Raw genomic sequence first — 22,888 nt, forward strand, 5'->3', positions numbered from 1 at the left:
CCCTGCCCGCCACTTCAATGGTTTCTCTCAGCTTTATACAGCCGGCTTTCTTATGGGACTTGGTAATGACCATGACAGACAAGCTAGGCAATTCTTGGCTAGCACAATGGGGCAGGATACTGAGGAGCCCCCAGGAGCTTGGCACCAGGTGGAAGGTGTGGGAGACCCAAGTCCCCTGAGAGCACAGGCTGCTTTTCATCAAGGTCAACAACCATTCTATTGGGGACTCAGGCCCAGCCTGAGCCTTTGGAGGATCCACAGCCTGAAGGAGAAAAGGGTGGCCTTGTAAGCAGCCAATGTTTGAATCCTGAGAAAGCAGCTTGAATGAATATGTTCTAGTTTCCATGCCTGGCAATGATGAAATCCTTGTGCGAGGGGGAAGGGGTGCGGTCTGCTTCTTCCCCTACAGGACCAGGGCGGGGCCCTTGGGGCGCTGAAGAATGGTCCTCGAAGTTGTCATAATTTGCCTGTGACTAGTGTAACTTCGGAAACTATTTTTGTTCATAAGACGATGATGACGACGACTTTCTGAATTCTGACATTGACAAATTCTCTTGAATTAACATGACAAATGAAAATTGCCTCTTGTTCCTTACCATAAGTACCCAGCACATTTTCAATTTCAATCACATGAACCCAGCAGACAAGAGAACAATCCTTTTTAGGTGTTCACAGACTATATTACCTCCCCAGGTAGAGTCGGAACCTGTTCTAGATTTTTAAAGGGTGGTGGTGATGTTATACATTTAAAGATGTTATCATTAAAAGCCAAACATTTTATGGTTATTTATGAGTTTTAGCTATTCTGCATACATTTAGCCACGATGGAGAGGAGGAACGTTTTTCACCTGCTATTCATTTATCAAGAAATTACGTTAACAGAAACGACAGGGTATGTCCATCGAGATTACAGAGAGATTCAAGTTCTAATGCATTTTGTTTCTGAAAATTAGATTTTATAGTCGTGAAAAAAGATATGTGGAAGACTTAAAAAAAGAAAGATGTGGTTAAGATGGATTTACCTCATCGTAAAGACACTGAAATTAACAGTGTTAACTCATTTTAAATGCCTGAGCTGCTTATTCTCTCAATGCCTTTAAATTCGTCAAGACTAAAGCTGTTTCTGTGGGGACACATTCTGAATGCATGCATGTGACTTACGTTGCAGAGTACTCAAAGAGACCGTAGTAGGGGTTGAACATCTCTTTGGACAGCAAGAAGAACCATTCTCTGGCCACGCCCCCATAGTCAAGACCTTTCTCTGATTCGAATTCAATCCACAGTCTAGCTTTTAGGACATCTGGTCTTTTCACAGACATGATTCTCCGATAGGACTCTTCAAAAATGTTATTTCTGTGAAGTTTCATTTCAAACCTATTTGGAATATCAGCCTACACAAAAGAAAAAGAAAACATACAATCATACAATATACATGTTACTTCCTAAAAGAAAAAAAACAACAACACAGAACAGAAATAACGGCAGTCTTCAAATAAATAAGCAGTGACGAATGGCTCCGACTGAGGTTCTCTCCTTTACGGATTTTTCTTCACAGATGGAAAGCCTCACGATGTCAGGATGAGACACATCCAGCATCCACCAGCAGCTGTCAGCCTGAGCCAGCAACATATGCTGCAGGACAATCTGCTGAGCGGAAGGCAGCCATGCTCTCTCCCCCTTTTAAAAACCATTGTGAGACACTCATCCATCCACTAGCAACTGAAATACGGTCAACTCTATACATTGTTTCTGTCAAAGAAAGAGTCTTTTGTCCAGGTAATATAAACCCTTAAACTTTCCCTACCTGGGCAGGGTGGGGCATTCTTAACACCAATAGGGCTTCCAGATAGACGATGTGATACATGATGCCTACAAGCTATTCTGTTGCCATGGGAAGTGGAACCCTGATTATCATGCCAAGCTGTGAAATCACCCCAAAGGCTACAGTTCATACACATGAAAATAGAAAAGCACTTGACTGAAGCCAGGAATAATTGCTTCCTGGAGATGTGAGGGCCAGGGGCAGCTTTGCTATGAAAATGGACTTATGGAGTCAGTTTCCAGGCAGATGATACTCAGTGAAAGTGCCAGCGTGAGACAGGGTGGCACCCACAAAGTCGACACTTATTTCTGGTGGAAACGCAGGTGACTCACAAAGAAACAGTGTGGGATTGTGTGTGTTCAAATTTGAGTCATTTCAGAAGCCGGCATCTAAGAGCTACTGAAATCAGGGTGTTGGAAGAGAGAACAGAGCCCCTAGGTGGGGGCTCCCCAGGCAGAGACCACGTCTCTTGCATCTTTGCCTCCCCTGTGCCTCACCCACAGCAGATGCCCAGAAAATGAAGCCTCCACTGAGGGAAAGGAGCAGAGAGAGACGGTGACGGAGCACAGGGAACCTGGGATGATCTGAGTCGGGGCAGACATTCTCCTTCCCCCAATGGGAAGAAACCAGGAAACAGAGACTGGTGCAACCCCCCACCGCCCCGCAAACAAACAAACAAACAAACAAAAAAAAACAAAACCAGTGAATGCACAAACGGAGGAGAATATGGGAAAAACCTCTAGTGAAGAGGTAAAATCTAAAAGTAAAACAGAAGACATAATGTTGAAAAATGCGGGAGATGCGTCAGTAGAAAATACTGTCATTTAAAACACAGCCTTTAAAAACTTTACAAGGTTTCATATTTAATTTTAATATGAAAATTAAACTTGGTCTTAATATGACAAATATTATAAATTATATTTGTTATGAATATAATTAAAAATTTTCTTTTGATCTTAAAGGGCAGGACTTGAACACTTTTCTAAGTAGGATCTAGGTTTTATTAAATATGATAATGATAATTAATTGCTTGCATAGGCTTCTCCAGGTTTTTTGACTAGGTCCTGAATTATTTTATATCCCATAAAAATCATTTCTATCTTTTTATGTATTACATAAGAAATTACCCGGCAGGTGATTTGATATGCAATACGAGTTAGTCTTCACTTACCACTTCTGTTAAAAAGAAAATTCAGATTGAAGATCCGGGAGGATCAAAGTGTAATGAAAAAAGGAAGGTAATATTTTTAGTATACATATAAAAGTAACAAACACGTTCTCACTCAAGTAACTCTGGTAACTTACAAAGGACTAAAACAGCATTTTTACAAGACATGTTACTCACAGGTTTCTTTAATTTCTTCCTAAAGTAGTCATATTTCTGCTTAAATTCTCTGGAGTAAGGAACAGCCTAGAAGATAAATTTATAAATGTAAACAATATGCTTGAAATGTTACATATACTGAGCCAACATTCTGAGAATTTTATGAATCATAAACCTTAAAATTCTCACACTCCATCTTATCATTGAAATGTATATAATGTCTACAGAGCATATGGGAAAGTTCTAGAAATGATTAAGGCTATTCAAGATTGAATGGGGGCTTTCATTCCTGAAAACAACTATACTGATATTCAAGAAATCATTTAGGGATATGCTACATAAACTAAATACACTTTCTAGTCAGGGTGTAATTTTTTTAATTTTTTAAATTTTTTGCTGTAGTTGAGATAAAAGTTATTGGCTAATGCACAACCCCAAATGGCCTAAACTGTCATTCTGAAAAGACTAATCATGCTTTTAAAAATCTTTAGGAGGAAGTATAATGAGCAGAAAGGCAAGTGAACTGATACTCTTGTCAAGGAATAAAATCAGGTAGACAGCATTCTGGAAAAGTTTTCCATTTAGGAGTCAGAAGGTATGCCCTTTACTATTTAATAGTCTCAGGTAAGGATTTTTTAAAAATTTAGAATGCCTTATCTACGAAGTAGTGACTGAGCTAACTATTATTACTCAAAAGTTCTGGAATCAGTTTAGGCAAAATAATAACATTTTAATGTAGTCATTTTATATTCTTTCCTTGCTATGTTATAAAGTAGCTTAACAATATCTGAATGCCAGAGCTCTAACTTCAGGCTTACAATTTACTTATGAAGCAGAAAGAGCTGGCTTTCGTACATACATGGACATAACTGTGAGAACCTCACACTCAGAACAACACATTGCTTTTTAGTGCATAGTGTAAATGTGAGTAAGAATAGTTCTGTTGATATCATTTTGGGTTAAGTTAGTAAAATACACTGATCCTTAGTGAAGTGTCTCCAGACTCCAAATCTTACACCTTCACCACACTTATTCCTGATCAGAAAGAGGAGAAATGCAAACGAAGCTTCCCTCCTTTGCACTGTTTTTTTTTATACTGTTTTAAGACATATTCGCATAATTAACTAAGCCAAAACAAAAACAAATAACCACTCTTAACATTCTAAAGATAATTTATACTTAGATTTTTAAGTCAATCTTTATTTGCTTTTCCACTAAACACTAGATTTGACCACACAGCATATCTATTCTGGACAGAGTTTAGTCTGATGAAATAATGTATGAATTCGGATTCTAGAAGAGGTAAACATTTTGTCAATATCTGGACAACCATCAAAATAAGGAAAAGGATACGATGAATGTTCTGACATAAGCTAATAAGTTATGTTTTTTTGCTTTACCAATAATACTATATCCCATAACTAGAATTTTCTATCTAGATTATTTATTCTTTGGTGGTTCATTTGCTGATTCAGGTATTTCTTGAGCACGTACTCTGTGCCAGGCATTTCAGGTGGTAGGGAAATAACAGGACTTCCAAAGAGTTCTTTCTTTTTTCTCTCCTGGAGCTTACAAACTACTGTGAGTAATAGGCAATAAAAAATAAAGGAACATACAGTGGTTAACAGAGTTCCCGGGAGGCTATCTGCATGAGGTGGGCAGGGCAGGCAGCTCTGAGAAAGGGCTATCCCAGAGTGACAGGAGGGAACAAATTATGACAGGAACAGCGAGTACAAGTTCTTTAGAAGGGAAAATGTTCGGCTGATGTTCTTACCTGGGATGAACTGTGATAAAGGGGAATTAAGCTAAAAAAAAGTTACTTCCTTTCATTGTTGCATGCCAGCCTTAGGATATCTGACTTCTAGAATCGATTCTATTGCCAGCTAGCTCTATGAAATAACCTCTCCAAGATACAGTTAAGCAGAAGGATTTGACTAAACGAACTTTAAGGTATTTCCATTCCTAAAAAGCTATGATTCCCAGCAATTATTATTTTGTTTGTTTGTTTCCTCCCTGAAAATGCTGAAAAAGACTTAAACATTCATCATTGGGAATGCAAGTTCAATAGGCTTAAATGACAAACTTCCCATGCAATATATTTCAAAATGTTACCCCCCCCCAGCCTGAGATATCCATTCCCTTGTCTGACTTAAAACCTGGTAGGTGCTGACTAGATGTGGGTGGAAACCAGATGCTGAGATATTTCTGGTCTTTCTTCTTCTGTGGAATGATGCATGAATGTTGAAAAATCATTATCCTCGTCCAGTACTTATCTTTTCACTCTAGAGGTAGTTCTTATGATGGAATAAGAAGAGTCGGTTTTTATATTCTCCTCCTGAAAAGATTTCAACAACGTAACAGGACGAAGACATCCACCAATGCAGCCTCTGAACAGAATTGCGTGTACAGTGTATTTCTTGTATTGGCCAAGTTATTTATTTTCTCTTGAAAATCTGACAACTTACTTTCTTACATACAATTTAACTTGTAAAACAAGCCCATTTAAAAAATTAACATGTCTGTTGATTAAAGCCCTTTTGCTCTGAATTCAAATATGCTTTCTTTTTTGAACAAAATGAAAAGCTGACTTATTGTGTAAGTTGGTTCTAAATGTTTTCATGGCGTCACTGTCCTGTTGATTCTGGAGCTCTTTTGAGAGAAGGACTCATGCCTGACGCGGAGACACCGGTGAGGCCAGCACACACGGAGGGCTCTGGTCTTGATTCTGATATTTGCTGGAAGTTTTGGCAACACAATTAGCTTTCTGATCTTTTGACAGATTGGGAATAATAACATCTTTCCTACCTTCCTGAGGGGATTGCTGAGGGTTTCAAATCAGATGATTATAAAGTTCTTGGAAAAGTACAAAGCGTTACACAAGCATGAGACAGTATTCACAAGAGCGGCAAGCATGGAGAGCACTTTACAAATGCTTTTAATGGTGACGTTTGTTACACAGAGAGCACAGTGACTTAGAGTGATGCTGTGATGGGCGGACACAGAAAGGGTCCCCTCTCCCCTAATACACAGCTATTTTTTTTTTTAAACTTGGGAAAAGAGAAACTCTAGGTACCAGATAGGCAGAAAGACTCAAAAATAGAGAGATAAGTGGGCGCTGGACCTAGACATAGGTGTTTGGGCTTGAGTTTTAATCCTCGCATGGGGGCACAGAACTTGGCTGCCAGTCTGTATGACCAAGGGAGCCAGAACAGAGTCCCCTGCTTAAAACTTACATCTGAAAAGGGGACAAAAAAACTCTACCCACTGGCCCAGGAAAGTTGCAAGGAAGCTTACCTTCTGTCCAGGACCATAAATGGAAGAAAAAGAAAAAGAAACAGACCTGTAAGAAATTCATACTCCAAGCCTACACCAAAGTGGGTATGAGATCTATAGTTACACTAATTGGGGGTGAATGAACCCAGTCTAAGTAGTTAACAGCAAATACAGGTCAGAATTTATAAAAGCCCCATAGGAAAAAAAAAAATGAAGATGAGCACACACACACAAATTACAAACTGAACTAGGCAATAAACTACCATTGAGGAGAGTCTACAGATATAACAAGGGGAAGGTATTACGTGCCTGAGACCAGAGAGAACAGAATAATCTGAAAAAGGCTATGAAAGAGGCTATTCTAAGAATGATTAAAGAGTTGGAAGTATAAATTAAAAAAATAAATAAATAAAAGGAAAGAACAGGACAGAAAACGAACAGCTAAAAAGACCAAGCAAATTTTAAAAGACCAAATAGAACTTCGAACAATTAAACATAGTCACTGAAATAATAGAATGAACTGATAAAGAGTAGATTATAAAAAGTATAAGAATTAACTAGAAGAGCTGAGCCTATAATACGGCAGAGAGAGATAGAAAATATGAAAACTAAGAGGTAGATATGAGTTAACCAATTACCCAATAGGAGTTACTAATAGAAATAATAATAAAAAAATACAATATGTACAGAAATAACTGCTGAGAATTTTCCGGAACGAAGCAAAGACACAATCTCCACACTGAAGAATCGCAATGAGTCCAAAGCAGAATAAAAAGAAATCCACACTTACAATACGTGATACTGAAATTGCAGAACATCGAAGACACAGAGAAAACTTCAAAAGCACCAAAGAAAAGAGTTATCAACACACACAAGAAAAGATAATTAGATTGACAACAAGTTTCTCATCACCAGTTAGAGAGACCAGAAGATAGGAGAGGATATCTCCAAAGTACCAAAGAAAAAGGACTGTTAACCAAGAATTCCACAATGAGTGGTCACACAAGTCCCCTCAGACGAGATGAGTTTTCCAGTCAGGCTCACACGGAAATTGCTGCTAGAGCAGAGGTTCTCAGAAGGGCGGGCGGGCGGCCATCAACATCCCTGCTTCTCAGAAGGGCGGGCATCAACATCTCTGGGAGGGTTTGTTAAGACACAGATTGCTGCGCCCACTCCCAAAGTTGCTGGTTTTCAGTAGGTCTTGGAGGGGACCCAAAATGTGCATTTCTAACAAGTTTCTGGATGATACTGGAGCTGCTGATCTGTAGACTACACTTTGAGAACTATGAATTAGAGGTTATATGTCATTAAGAAAAAACTTAACAGAAAAAAAAGGAGATGCAAGAAATGGTGGTGGGCAAAGAAATTTGTTTATATATAAGTAAAATTTAGTAAGCATATACTGTCGGAAAAAAGATACTAATGATAGTTTGGAAAGTTTAAAGATGGAGTAGTTTTAAAACTTCACTGAACAATGGGAACGGGAAGAATGGAATTAAAATGGTCTAAAGTCCTATATTATCCAGGAGAAGAGTAGAGTGATTAATTTTGACATTAAGTCAAGTATGTTGATTGAAATTTTTAATGTGAGCCCTAAAAGAAATAGAAAAATACCACTTCCGAGCAAGTACAGAAATGAAGGAAAATAAAGAGTGCTCTGGCAATCTAATAGAAGGTTAAGGAAAAAAAAACACACAGCGAGTTAAGAGACAGAGAAGATAATCCTAGGCAAATAATAATGAAGAGAAAGTGAACGTAGAGATCGTGGGAGTTCGACATACTGTCTTGGTTAGATAAAACAGCCAGGAAAAAGTAGAAAAGGAAATGGATTAATTTGAGCATCACAGGTTTGATCTAGTGAACATGTAAAGAACTCTTCTACACCCCACAAAGACAATATACATTCTTTTCAAACAAAAAAAGAACATTTACAAAAATTGGGCAAGCCTCCAAAGAAGTTTCAAATGTCTGATAATCAATATTCCATAGACAATATTCTCTGACCACGATGTAATAAAATTAGAAATCAATAGGAAGTGGATAGGCAAAAATTCCCTCAGTCTTAGAAAGTAAAACGCACATTCTAAAAAACTTATAAGGAGAGAAATCATTATGGAAATTATCAAATATTTAGAATTGAATGACAACAAGGCCAGATGTCTACACTATTGATAATTTCCTAAATACACATACTCTTATTGAAAGACACGTCACTAGTAATAATAAAAGAGTAAAGAAAGCTCTTAGAAAGCAAAGAAATAGAGATCCTTCTTGGGGGCAAAATCTATCTGGATTTATGATGCTAATTTTCAATTGTAATTAGTAAGATTAAGTGCTTGAGTGAAAGTAGATGATCAGTCATAAAAATATTTGAAAAAGCTTCAGAATTATCAAGTCAAAAGTCCTCTGCCAGTTGAAAACAGTATCATTTCCTGAATGTACCTGTTTCTTATGATGGAGAAGAGAAAATGCTATTCTAACAACTTTTTGTGACTCTCACTATATCTAAAGAAAGCCTCAGTATGAAGGCAAGTATTTATTAAGGTACATAGAGAAAAAGTAGTTGACTGTTCTCACCCAGGTCTTACTGGGCACTCTAAACTGTAGCAAAGCGGCTGAGCAAATCCAATGAACAGATCCAAGATAACTCAAGGGATGCCAAGTACCGAGGTGCATTTGTATTACATCACTTAAGTTTTCAAATGGACTCATCTTTATAATATAAAACATAACTTGAACCGAATCAGACGAAAGCCATGAAATTAGTATTTTAAATATACCTACTGGCCTCTTAGGTCAGCACTGAACATAATAAACGTTAGTTCCTTTTGCTTCTCCAGGTTTTAATAGAATCCCCAATTCACAATCCTCTGTGATCCCAGTCCATTTCCTGTAATTCCAAATGATCTCCACGCACTCATTTCACCAATGACGGAAAACGCTGGTGTTCTCCCTGCCCATGAGAATGGCCCCGTCCTACAAACTCCTCCCAAGTGTTCGATACCAGGTGTCTGTTACTGCTGTACGGCTGGCAGCGGGTCCCCCTCCTCCTTATGAACACGTGCACAGCAGTATTTTAGGAGGGCACCAGACCTAAGGCAGAGCTGGCTCTTTACCTACCTGGCATATACGAAGGGACTAGGAGAAAGTTAGAGGGTCAGCAGAGATAAAGATGCTTAACTCTGCCAGCTCCAGGGGTTAGTGACAAACACCCCCCACTTTTACAGATACTTCCTGCTGGAAGAGATTCAGTATACAGCTTAAATTTGTTAGCATGCATTAACTACCCTTGGCTTGAAGAAATGATAAAACTCTACACATATAGGGCTGGCTTTGTCTCACATAAAAAGGGAGAGAGGACATTTGGACTGTTAACTCTTGTAATCCACCCTTTTATGAAGGGAGAAAAACAAAGGTGCAGGTTCGCTACCATTAGCAAACCATTTTCTCTTCCTTTGTAATGAAAGCCCTGTGAAAAGGCAAATACAGCTGTATCGCACCAGAAGTTCGGGAAGGAGGAGACGGGAGTAATGTTAAACTACCCGACGACACCAGGCTCTCAGTGACCCCCGAGGTGGGCAGGAATACACAAGAAATGTGTGTTTAGATGCAACCAAAATATTATACTGAAGAGTCCAAACTTGAAAATACTGACCGGACCAGTAATAGCTGGGTTCTGCAGTCTTGGGTCTTCCCATTGAGTAATTTTGCTATCTGAAAATTAATACAAAAAAAAAAAAAATCAGCGTATTAGTTCAAATCTATTCTATGTCAAATATGTTTTAGAAATAATTATTTCTGGATTTTTCAAAAGCTCTTCAATCCCTCAGCCTGGCCCCCAAAGATAATAACTTAGTATTTCAGGGTTAGAAGAGAATGGTACTCTATATGGCAAACCTCCTACAAACTGTTTAGTTAAAATCACTCAGTCAAAAATGCATGACGAAAGTAAAACCATCTATTTACACTGTTTTTGGCAAGCAATTTGCTTTAGTTTCAATTATAAACCCCTGTTCTTTCAAGGATTTATAACTTGATCTCGATTTTCATTTAATTAAAAAAAGGCACAAAAAGTCTCAGTCCCCCAGAAGTTAACAAACACACATGATTATTTCTCATTTCAAATACTTTTTCTTTGCTTATAGTATTGAAAACCTGCTTTCAATTAAGAATCCTACATCAAACAAACGAATCATCTATTACATGTGTCACTCATATGCATTACAACAGTCAAAGCAGCTAGCTAAGGCGGTCCAAAAAATGAGAATTAGATACAGCAGAAGAAGATTCACGAAAAAGATTTCCCTTTGGCCAAGTTGGCGAGAAGAGGTTTTCTTTCTTCCAAGTAAGTCAATGTTAACAAGATTGATCAATGCCACGTGTTACCACTACTTCAGTGATGTAGGTTTTAACACACAATGGCTACCCTGGATTGCTCGAGATTTGTGACTGTGCACAATTAAAAAGACATCATGGATTAGTTAGTGAGTGAGGGAGTGAGGGAGTGTGTGTGTGTGTGTGTGTGTGTGTGTGTGTGTGTGTGTGGTAGAGACAAGAATGGACTCACATGAAGCTATAAGAAGGGCAGATTGGAGGAGAATGGGTTCTCTGTGGAGTGTTAGGTAATGTAAGTTGGTTAAAAAAAAACAGGAAATTATTTGTTTGAGAAACATTGATTCTAATTATTTCTTGTATACTCTAAGTGGATGGATAAGAATAATAAAGTTGGTTTTAATGACCATAACCAGGAATTTTTTCAAAGTCTGATATTATAATTTCTTTAACAAAAGCAGAAGTAAAGTCTTACAATAAAGCTACCAAAGATCATGATGATCTAGATTAGTGCTGGAAAAAAAATTTACAGAAATGTTTCAACTGTTCTAGGGAACCCTGATGGTAGCAAAAGGCATTTCTGGGTCCCTTACCTTGAAAACAGAGGTCTTTGGAAAGTAAAAGTTGTTCTTGTGATGGAGAGCAATAACAAAGAAAACCAAATAATGGAAACAGAACACAGCTGAGCAATCAATAACTGCCTCAGACTATAATGAGTGGGTATTACCACCAAAGCAGAAGATAAATTAATGGCAACTCCCAAATCTTCAGTCCAGATCTGAACTTCAAGCTCCATCCTTGACATCTGCACCTCGAACTTCCCAGAGGTACCTCAGAATCCAGCCCCATCGAAACTGAACCCAAAGCCCTCCAATACCAGAACTGTTCATATAATCCTGTGTCCCTGATGAACAGTATCACATGTTCATTTACTGTTCCGATTTGGAATCTGGACACATCCTTTATCCTCCCCTGCCGTTCACCTCCAGAGGCCACCAAACTGTCCCCGCCTCTCTCTGATAAGGCCGGAGCACTCACCATTTCCCTGGACTATTCTCTAGGTTTCCCTGGCCTCCGTCTCATTCCTGTTCACAACTTCCGTTACAGCTCCGCCGAAAGGACCTTTCTGAAGAACAAGTATGACCATTGTCCCTTCCCTCTCAGAGTCTCTCAGATTTCCAAAACCTGGCAGACCCCCTCTGACTTGATCTATGTGCCACACCTGCCTCCTCCCCACACTGGGCCATTTGCAACCCTGTCACGTTTCTCTGAATGTGGCACCATCTGCACAACTTCACACACATCTGCACGTCTTCTCCCTCTTGGAATTGCTCTTCACTGGGGGTGCCGGACTAATCTAACTCATAATTTGGGATCCCCCTGAAAAGTAATCCGTTCCGTAAGGTCCCCTTGCAGGCTCCCCCCACCCCTGGCACCCAGCCGCTTGGCTACTGTCTTTTTCTACGTTAACAAGAGGTTCATTCCTCTAATGTAATACTTAAAACACTTCCTGGTACACTCTCGTAAACAGGGACTGCGTGTTATTCCTCTCTGCAGTCTCTTCTTCACCATTTAACACACTTCCCAGCATGCAATGGGAGCCTGTTATTTTTTTAATGACCGAATGAAGCTGATGGTGACCACAAAGTTCCTTTAAAACCATCTAGGCTTTCAGAACTATACAAGCTTCTGTATGATTACAATAAAGACCAATTTTGCACAGCAAAGTATCGTGAATACATGAATGTATGGTGGCCACTTATCTATGTTTTCCTAGAACTTTTGAACCTAAACTTGCTTTTCATCTTTGAGACATTATATTTCAAATAAAGGGACAAGAATGAAGGAGACGAATGAAAAACTCAGTCAATTTAGCTACTAGTAACTAGTTTGGTAAGAATGTCGGTAGAAAAGTCTAAAATAGGATTTTTCAGCATCACTGGAATTTTATTTTCTCGTCTAGCTTTGTATACAGATACCAGTGGCCAAGTACTCAGCTGTTGGGCACATCTGGTCTTTAAGAAGAATTACACGATTCCTAAGAGAGGTAGAGATTCAGAAGACCTTCCCTTAACCTTTTACATCAGGCTTGAAACATTGGAGCTATTTGATAAATGTCAACCAAATGAATCAAGGTGTCTAAAGAGGAGATTAGTATTGAACATTCACCTCTTCTGAAATTAAATCTTTAAGATGAGTGAATATTATTAATCTTGAAAATGTCTAACTTCTAAAGAATTTATGAAGCTGAAAATAAATAACCTAGCTATTTCAAAGACGAGTGCAATGCTGTTTTTGTCACTTAGTGTGCAGTCACCTGTCCCAGAGATGTTGGAAGACAGGGTGGTTCTGCATAACTTACAAGATGATGGCTTTCCGTAAAATGGCATTTGTATGGATGACCTCATTTCTGTCTGGTAGGTAGCAGGACAGCAAAATGAGATGCTGAAATTTGCTAGAAATCATATACGGGAAAACTGTTTAGAAAGAGAAGTTCTTTTGGAAGGTAAGGACATTCTTAAATGTCACCTACCGAGTAATCTAACCCATTTTGGAGTACACCTATTAGCCTGATAAAGCGTCTCAGGTAAGTACTCTGCACTTTTTAGAGACGGGATTTCGGAGAAAAGACATATGAATTGAACTCTGTCTCACTGATATGTATCCCTTTATTGCTCCTATGGAGTAAAAACCTTGACAAATTAGAGAGAAATGGCAGAAATGTTAATATTAACAGCTAATGAGGTTCTCATAAATAGATCCTTTTATTCCACAGTTTTTGGCCTAATTTACACTATATCTGGTTAAGAGAACCTTTCAGTATGGTGGAGCAAGGGCAAATTTTAATCTCTGGAAAAAAGACCCTGCCACATGCTCTTTGTTAAGAGGAATCGGGAACATCTGAGTGGAGTGTAGGGAAGGAGGCGGGACCGACTGGGAAGAAGGAACTGCCTGGGAATTTATTTACCAGGCAACCAACTATCCTCTCCTGCCTCCCTGCACACAGGAGAAGGCAGACCTGGGGCTGGGGGGACCAATGCTGCTTCTCAGGGCAGCGTCTTTCCCCATTCTGACCAGACACAAACTTCCTAACACCAGCACGCTGACTGTCCACGAACCAACTTGGAGTCACCAAAGCATCTACAACACATTATACTAGGCGCGCCATTAGAAAAGGCAGTCCCTGGTTTTTATTATTTCTGATGTTCACGACGTTGACCCTTTTGAGCAGCGTTTCTCTTGTTCCTAGGTCTTTGCGGGACAGTAAGAGCATTCATGAAGCGTTTTACAGGTGGACCTGAGGATGAGATCACCCACCGGAACAAGGCCAGTGTCGTGTGTAGCACACCAAGGTTGTGTTAGTGGTTAAGTCTTTAATAAAATGGTCATTATTATTTGTACCTATCTTTGAAAACTGAAATCGTACTGGACAAAAAAACTGAAAAACAAACTTTTTTGTTTTTAATGGGAAAAAGGGAGTATGATCCTCTCCTCTTTTAGCAAGTGATTCTAAGAAAATTATAAATAGTTTATTAAGGAAAACACATATATTTTGAAGCACTAGTAACAGCAATTTCATGGTCACTTTAAATTCTTGGAAGTAGGCAAATTACTATCTTTAATGGTCAAACACAAAAACTAGGCCTATGTACCCTGACCTATTTGATTTACACCAAAAAGGTAGCCCACGCCACTAAACACATCTAGGACTTCTACTTCTGGTATCATTCTGAATTGTTGGGCTTCTTGTTTAATTCAATGTATAATAAACCCCTCAATCCTCCGTGCCTGAAAGCAGAGGTCTGTCTCCGATGCACTTGGTGACTTAATCCTACCTAGAAGAGGCACTGAACCTAAGAGGCAGTGACAAGCCCTAGCCATGTGAGGATGCCTCAAGGGCTGCCTTCCCAGAAACTGGCTCATCAATGTGCTTAACTCATCAAGGTGACGAGTTAGGAAAACATGAGGCTGGGGAGACCTGGAGCAGACTTACCGTTTATAGATCAAATGACAACAAAGATCAAAACACTACCGAAATGCACGTGATCTGAACTTACATATATTTAAAGACTTCATTTGAATATACACCTTCAGAATTTTTAATGGATATACAAATATGGAGAACATATCACTTCGAAAAAGAAAAAAAAAAACCACGAGCTAAAAGCAAACTTTTATTAGTTTAACTTTTAGTTGAAATGAGAAACCACGCGTTCTTAGGTGCTGGAGCAAATGTCTACAGCAAATATACTACAATTTCAAGAAAAGAACCGCATATATATTAGTGTATTGGGTGCAAGGAAACATGCTGTGAATAGAAAATAAGTCAGAACGGGCATCTTGCCCTAAGACCTGCAAAGGCAGTGTGTAAACAACTCAAATGCTGCTTCAAGCACTGCACACGCACAGATTTTTGACTCAGTCATCACTTCTAATCTTATTTTCTATTACCAGAGTGTATTTATTAAAAGCGCAAAAGGGGTCATAAACCAAAAAATATATATTTTTTTAATTAAAAAGTTAATAGGTCACAATTGGGTGAAAAAGCTCGATGGGCTATTTTAAAGCAAACTTGGGGTGAATGCACAGTACCGTACGAGGGCACTGATTCTCTGGTATCATTCTCTCCACACAACACCTGGCTGCCTAGACAGAGAGTAAAATGACAAAGCTTTCACTCTAATATTTGGGTTACCTTCCCCCTCCCTGTACCTGCAATCCCTGTGTGTCCATAACAGCGCCTACTTACTATGGTCAATATAAAATGTTCGGCCATCCAGGTGAATTCTTTCTTCCCAACCAGGCTAGTATGGGGGAGGAGAGAGAGAGAGAATATAAACATTAGCTGGCCATGTCAAAAATCAAAGGCAAAATTAAGAAACTCTGGGGCCCTTTCTTCCTCTTCTCTCCTGGGGTATGTTTTTACATGAAGAACAAACCACAAACATTTGAAGTTAACCCTTGACAACACCTAGCAGCAGGTAACACGTTCGCAGTCTCAGTAATGCGTTCACTGTGTGAGGATTGGGAAACGGGTTGCTATTTCAAAAGCTCCCGAGGGAAACTTCCGTTGAATCTGGGGTGGAATGGCTCATTTAATAAAATAAATATTTACTGAGTACTAAAGGGACGAGGCAGGTTAATATGCAAACGTTAGAAACAGATGCTTTATTCGGGTCATTGGTGGAAGAGTCTGGTATCCGTAATCCTCTGTTGTGAACCCTCACTGTTCAACCTCAGGAACCAAACGGACTCGGATAATTTTTTCAAGAGGGGGCTGGTGTGCTCTCAATATCTGAACTGTGCCCAGGAACCCAAAAGGTCCAGACCACAGGCAGGAGTCTTTCTTTTTCTCAACTCACTCTCCAGACGTTTTCTCTGGGCTCTTTGCATCTAAATCAGGAACCAAGCAGATGTGGAGAGCGAGGGATATTCGTATAACCTGAGGAATGAAGACTGAACCCTAACCTGCCTGGCTTCAAGTTTTGCCATATTATATCACATTCCAGGTGACAAAAAAGGCTCTTACACTTGGAAAACCACCACCCAAGTTTCCCCAGTGCCCTTCCAGTTTAAAATAGTCTGAGAGTCTCCCTCACTTCGTGCCCCTGTTGGGGGTGGGTTGAGGAGGATGCATGGTGAAAATTGCATTCAGAATCCAGCTTGGAGTAAATAGCTTAATCCCACTCTGGCCCCAAAAGAGAACAAACTGATAAAAAATTAGATTTATAAAGTCATCAACCAGGGAGAGAAACTGAAAGCATCTGTAGGCTAAAGGATTTATAAAACCCTTCTGAGATTACCCATGTCTTTTTCTCCCATTGTTTTAAATATTTTTGTCCCTACGACGAAATCAGCATTATGGGTGGAACTCAGTGGTTGCTAAGTTACAAAATAAACGTGTGCTGCTTAAACTGTCACCTGGAAAGAATGCCTCTTACATCCCAGTTACAAGATCTACCTTCTACTAAAAGCTAGCAATTCAGAAACTTCTTTCACACATACGGTGTGTTGTATGAACTGTATGTGCTATTAGAATTCAGCCACAGAACCCAAATCTATTAAGAAATTACAGAATAATGTGACCCCAAAAGCCTGGAGAAAGAGGTCACAGGGCCTCTCCATCAACAGTAGGCAAATGAATGAATAACCATTTTCAGACTTGTCCATGAGTCTCCAGGGTACTCACAGGAAGAGGGCCAAGGTCATTGGGGTTTAAAGGTGCCTTTGACCGCATGTGTACTGGAAATTTCAGACGTGGATCTTCCTGCAAGAAAAATTTAAAGGCAGAGGTGTTAAGAGTGACAATCCGTGTGCGGTTACTGACTCGTCCCCTCTGGAGCTGTGGTGGCCTCTGCATGGAGCCGCACTCCTGCCTGTACAGGGGAGGATAGGGGAGGGGAGGGTTTCATCTTTGTGCAGGAAGCCTGGTTGAATCTCTCTCTCTAAAAACATCCCACTCTCCCTGCTCCTTGTCCTTGGTAAAAGAAGGAAAGTAAGAATCTTTAAATAAAAGGTTAACCGCTTTCCCCAAGACCCTGAGCAGGTGAAGAGGAAGAGAGTCCCTGTAGTGATGTTACTATGGAAACCAGAATGAAGGATGCCAGGGAAGAGGAGGCTGGACTCGAGAGAGAGGAAGTGGGGCCTCCCAGCCGGCCTAACACGTTAGGAACAGTCTCTCCATCAGCATTTGCGTTTCCTGCTTCTCCCTTCTACTCGCCCTTGAACTAAAGCAGAGAATCTGAATCTGGTCTAACTGTCAAGTCAGGTGCTACCCCAGAGTTAGTCGACTTCATCACATAAAGTCAGATGCCTACTATCCTACTTCCCTGAGACTCTCGAGTTCTATAGATTAGATTCTCATTTATGTCTTAATATTTAAAAGGTTTGCAAAAGATTTTTTCATAAGATACCACAGAGAACCAACAAAAGAGAAATATGTACCGTGACATCCTCGGTCATGCTTTATAATTAACAAAGAACAGTCAGAAATATGACACTGCAACTGCCCTGTTAGACAGCTGGGCACGGGGCTGCTGCTTCTTCAGATAAGGAAGTGTTTGAGAGAGAGTGAGAACTTGCCTAGAGGTTCTGACCTCACGTCTGGGAGCTGCTTCTCACTTGTACAGACCCAACGAACACATGGGAACTGAGAGGATTCACATTTCGAACTCGAAAGATTAGAAAATAAAGGATAAAACTCAGAATAATAAATTATCAAATAAGCTTAAGATTTAAAAAAAAAAACTTTAAAAATAACCTTCATTTCATTCTGTTAAAGCCTTTATTCCTGTCAAATGACTAAAAGGTTTTCTGCCTCGGCATTTTCTCATCGAGAAAATGAAATAATTGGCATAAACCTTGGAAAATAATAAAACTCACTTTGTGACTGTTAATGGCTCTGGGGTTGCCTTTGGGGTTCATTATGGTGATGGTTTCACATCTTTGTTCCACACACTAAAAAGCATTCAACTGTATATTTTAAATGGGTGAATTGTATGTTATGTGAATTATATCCCAATAAAGCTGTTAATTTTTTTTGCACAAGTCAACAGTTTAACCATTAGTATCACTAGATTATAACAAAGTGATAGATTTTTGGAATTGCTAAGAATAAGAAAAAAAAACCACAAAAAATAAAATTAACCTTTGCTTTCTGTTAGCTATAGAAAACTTTTAATTAAAGAAATAAACCATGAGAGTAGTTTATGATGGATATTGACCCCAAAACTCACTAATAGGCTTTTTAAAAGGATAAAGAGAAGGATAAAATAGGTCCATTATTCTGCAGCGAACTGGAACACATGCAGTGCAAACAGATATACTAAGTAGATTTAGGATTTAGAAAGCCAAGCAGCTGATAATCTGGGAAACATTTGTGCTAGGCTAACCACGACAGAGGAAAAACTCAGAGCACCAAACTCCACAAACGCTATCCACTCAATGCAACTCTGAGCTGGACCAGCCAACACCACAACCACAGGGGACCTCTGGGAACCCACACAGCCCCTGCCCATGCTAGGTTTAGAGAAAGCCTGAGACCACTGTTATGTGAAAGAAGGCAGGGGGCTTCTGGATGCTATATGCGAGGCCAGCCTTGGAACCACGCACAGGCTACTGTGAAAGACAACCAGCTCTTTTGGTAAAAAGCTGATGATTTAAAGGGGAAAAAAGGGTGAAATTAAAGTGGCGGATTGGGGGAGGGGGAGGGGAGCATAAAGTATAAAATAAACTTGATTTCCCAGGTCTGCTATAATGGCCTTGTGTGGAAACTCAGAATTCACAGAACATTAGGGCTGGAGGCCCTTACGGGTCATATTATTATTTCATACCAGCGAAGTACAAAAATAATGGCAGCAGCCGCCATCCCTCAAGCTCCGAGAGCACACACTGAACACCCGGCCACTGAACCCCCTGAACCACCACGGAGGCAGCACCCCCAAGCTGATGGCGCAGGCGGACGGCAGGCAGCCAAGGCCCCGCATGAGTTGTGACAACTTTAGGGATGACAATAAGTTGGAACACGAATGAGGTCTCAAATGATATGAGTGTAAATGAATAAAATATGAAAAGCACACTTGGTTGTGCTCTTAATATTTCACAATTACGTCTACATTTCACGAATGCTTCCCTCACTTCAGCTGAAAGGGGTTTTAAACAGACTGCAAAGATTGATATCGAATCATTAAAATATACACATATAAACACACACATATGTGCACACACACACACACACACACACATAAATACGGGAATGCTCGCTGGTTCAAAAACGACTGGTTTTCCATCATGGAAGAGATCAACAAGCATGCCTAGGCTACAGTAAGTTTTATTAGTTTAGATCCAGGTAGAAAACAAACCTGAAACTTAAGGTATAATCTTCCTTGCTACAAAAACAATTTGACTTTGGGTGATGAACACAGTGCAATATCCATATACGTGTTATTAAATTGCACACTTGGAACCTATAAAATTGTATTAACCAACGTTACCCTAATACATTTAATTAAAAAAAAGCCAATGCTTTGTCCTGTAAAAAACACATATGCACTCTTAGACACATGCTTCCTGCTGCTTCCTTAGCAGAAAGAACGGGCAAACCGAAGGCCTCTTGTAATCTCTGCTCGGTCCCTCGCTGGCCTGTAGCATGCATCCACAGCCTGACCCAGGTGGGGACAAGTGAGCCAATTCTTGGCGAGTCTGGCCACAGGGAATCTTCAGATGGACAGGGCCTGTCACTATCTCATGGGCTTAGTGTCCCTTCCAGGTGTCACTGAGGGATGAACACATCGTGGGCAGGCCTTCACTTTCGGGCTCAGAGGGACCGCTGGCACGCTGCTTTCCTATAAGAGACTTCAGAGGGCACCTTCTCTGCCGATGTATGTAAGGCTGACGCTGGCCTGAACCTTCCCGCTTCTGGTTAGGCTTCTGGTTAGTGCGGGAAGCAAGAGCTCGTAGGGCGCTAAAGAGTACTATCTTCATTATTCTCAACGTGCCCTACCAGTTTTTCTTCCTTTTTCTATTATAACGCTCAAATCTAAGAACGGCTATGCTGTTCTCTCCTAAAAACTGAAGCACACCCAAACCACCTCAAAACAGAGTTTAAACCGAAAATTATCTTTACAGTTTCCTCGACCCCTCCATCTTCTGTTGAGATAATCAGGCAATTCAGCGTGTGCCTCCGACGGGCCTCTGTCTGCAAGAGACGGCAGAGCTGTGCTAGCACATCTGCACTTACTGAAGGCCGGTGACGTGTGGGGTTTGCAGTTGTTACCTTAAGGATTTTCAACAACTGCAGCAGGAATGAAATGTTGCTTTAATGAATTAAAGTTCTAAATCAGTCAATTCGTCAATAACGAGTATCTGGGTAAAAAGGGACGACTGGAAATTCAAACTAGGTTTCATTCAGCAACGATGCAGGCAGTAAATAAAACTAGTGCTGTTTAAAATAAAATCTGCCCAGCCGCAATTACGCCGCAGTGATGGCGTGAAAGGCTGTGGAAAGGTTAGGGGATCTGATTACTAAGCCAGTTCAAATTACTAAAATCATAGCTTATGTTGGCAAGCCACAGTGGCTCCATACACTAATCCATCCACTTTTACAATATTTACTCCCTATTTCTGGAGTTCTCATTTCTGGCTGAGGGTTTGTCGGAATGGGGACACTAGCAGGACAGCCACAGGTCGTGCGTGTGTCAATGAGGAAAGAAGACTTTAAAAAACCAATGTCCATTAGCATGTTTTCCCCAAAGCTGCCCATCCCTCATGCTCATCTTCTCCACAAGCCTGTAATATCACCTTCAGACTCAAAGGTGAGTCACACAAAGCTACATGTTATTATATGCCTTAGAGGTAGTTATGAGTTTAATGAATGCCACCAGGACCTAAATGATAAATTCTCTTGGTAGGCTATTCCTGTACTTCAAAATAGGAAGACCTTTTAGAGTGGTTCTCACTAAGGGGTGTTTGGAAATGTGTGGGGGCATTTTAGGCCATTAGTATGGTGGAGGTAGTGGGTGAAATGGTGGTTATTAGCATTCAGGGGCAGGAACCAAGGATGTTAAATGTCCTGCAATAAAAAGGTACAGTCACAGTCCTACCCCAAATTCTGACAATGCCCTCGTGGAGATGTGCTGTACCATGATCCATAGCATTTGGGAGAGAAAGCTATCTGGGCCATCTAGTCCAGTTCTCAAGGGACCGAATTAACATTGCACGACAGGCAACGCATAAATGACAGACCCGGTCATTTAGGTCCGGGCCTCTTCATTAACACAGTACTACTGCCTGATGTTCTATCAACTGGACACTCAGTGTTTTCACTAGAAATGGGAACTTAAAGTGTGTGCTCACTATTGATCCAAGACCAAAGACTAGGGCCTATGACAATCACCAAAACTCAACTGGCTTTCACGTAACATCAGTTCTAAGCAAGCAGCACAGATGTTGGAAGGACTGAGTTAAACTCTGTACTCAGACCATTAAATGGGGGAATAAGGGCAAGAAAAACAAATCTTATGCAGCAGCAGAAATAGTCAGAAACAAGAGAACCAATTTCAGTTTAATATAAGTATAGAGACCACAGAGTAGAAAAACACCACTGACTTTTAAAAGGACTATATGCTTACATTAAATAAGTCATCACTGATTCAGGAAAAAAAAAAAGAATTGGCAGAGGAATATAAAGATATGCATATTTACTTTTAATTAATCTCACCTTGCCCGAGTTAATATTGTACACAGATTCTTTCTCCTGTATGACTCAAGGGCACATGGAAGAGCAGAGTGATAAGAAAAACCAATTTAGACGAGATGTTCACAAATTTACAACCAAAGTCCTTCAGTACGTCTAACCCACAATTAAAGGTATGAACTGTAGCACAGGAGTATAAAATACTAATCTGAGGTGAACAGTAAAAACTAAAAGGACAAATCAAAGAAAGATGAATAATGTCAATAAAAATGCAAAAAGAAACTGACAAAATTTGTTCTAAAAAATTATTTTAAAAAAGATTAGACTTCCTGTTACAGTATCATGAGATGTGAAGCAGTAACATCAAAATCCTAGCAATATGGAGCACTGCTTCCCCCCCGCCCCCTGCCCCCCGCCCCCTAAATATGATAAACTGCCGCCAAAACTAGAGCTTTTGAGGAGTGCTATGAAGAAAAGGCATCCGACCCGGTGCCAAGACCAAAGCTGGTCCTTAACCTGCACCCGTACTTCACCTGCTGTCACCTGCTCCCACCAGCCCACACATGTGGGGTCCTGAAGCAGGCTGAGAAGACCCTCTGGAGACAAGCGTCAGTGTCGGTGAAATTTCTCCACAAGAATCATGGATACAGAATGAAGAAATGAGGAATCCATGCCAGACCTCACGACGAAAACGGAGCCAAATAAAAGCAGCAACCTTACCCAGGTCGTGGTCTTTGTGTTATGGTCGATGAAGAAAGGCCGGCCGTTTGGCGCTATCCTCATCTCCCAGCCCGGTGGCAGGAAGCTCTGTGTGACTTTGTGTTGTGGTTTGGGGGAGTTGTAAGGTGATGGCTGTGGGGACTGTGGATTGGAAAGGGTATCTTTCACAGTCCGACGTATGGGTGAATCCTTGGCACCCTAAGGAATAATAATGCACATTAGA

General features: G+C 40.2%; 1 protein-coding gene across 9 annotated transcripts in view; it reads right to left on the reverse strand.

Moving 5' to 3' along the window:
* The window catches only part of NEDD4L (NEDD4 like E3 ubiquitin protein ligase), a 301,007-nt gene that overhangs the window by 26,441 nt on the left and 251,678 nt on the right, over nt 1–22,888 (reverse strand). For 7 of the 9 annotated variants that reach the window (XM_039840635.1, XM_039840690.1, XM_039840700.1 and 4 more), the window contains 6 exons: nt 22,666–22,863; nt 16,942–17,019; nt 15,502–15,556; nt 10,075–10,133; nt 3,168–3,233; nt 1,162–1,391 (listed from right to left, as the gene is read on the reverse strand). In XM_039840635.1, coding sequence (XP_039696569.1) covers nt 1,162–1,391; nt 3,168–3,233; nt 10,075–10,133; nt 15,502–15,556; nt 16,942–17,019; nt 22,666–22,863 — 686 coding nt within the window. The remainder of the gene's footprint in view (nt 1–1,161; nt 1,392–3,167; nt 3,234–10,074; nt 10,134–15,501; nt 15,557–16,941; nt 17,020–22,665; nt 22,864–22,888) is intronic. The other 2 variants (XM_039840681.1, XM_039840671.1) reach the window with 1 other exon arrangement.

Source organism: Pteropus medius, unplaced genomic scaffold (assembly GCF_902729225.1).
Source record: "Pteropus medius unplaced genomic scaffold, Ma_sr-lr_union100, whole genome shotgun sequence".
Taxonomy (NCBI): domain Eukaryota; kingdom Metazoa; phylum Chordata; class Mammalia; order Chiroptera; family Pteropodidae; genus Pteropus; species Pteropus medius.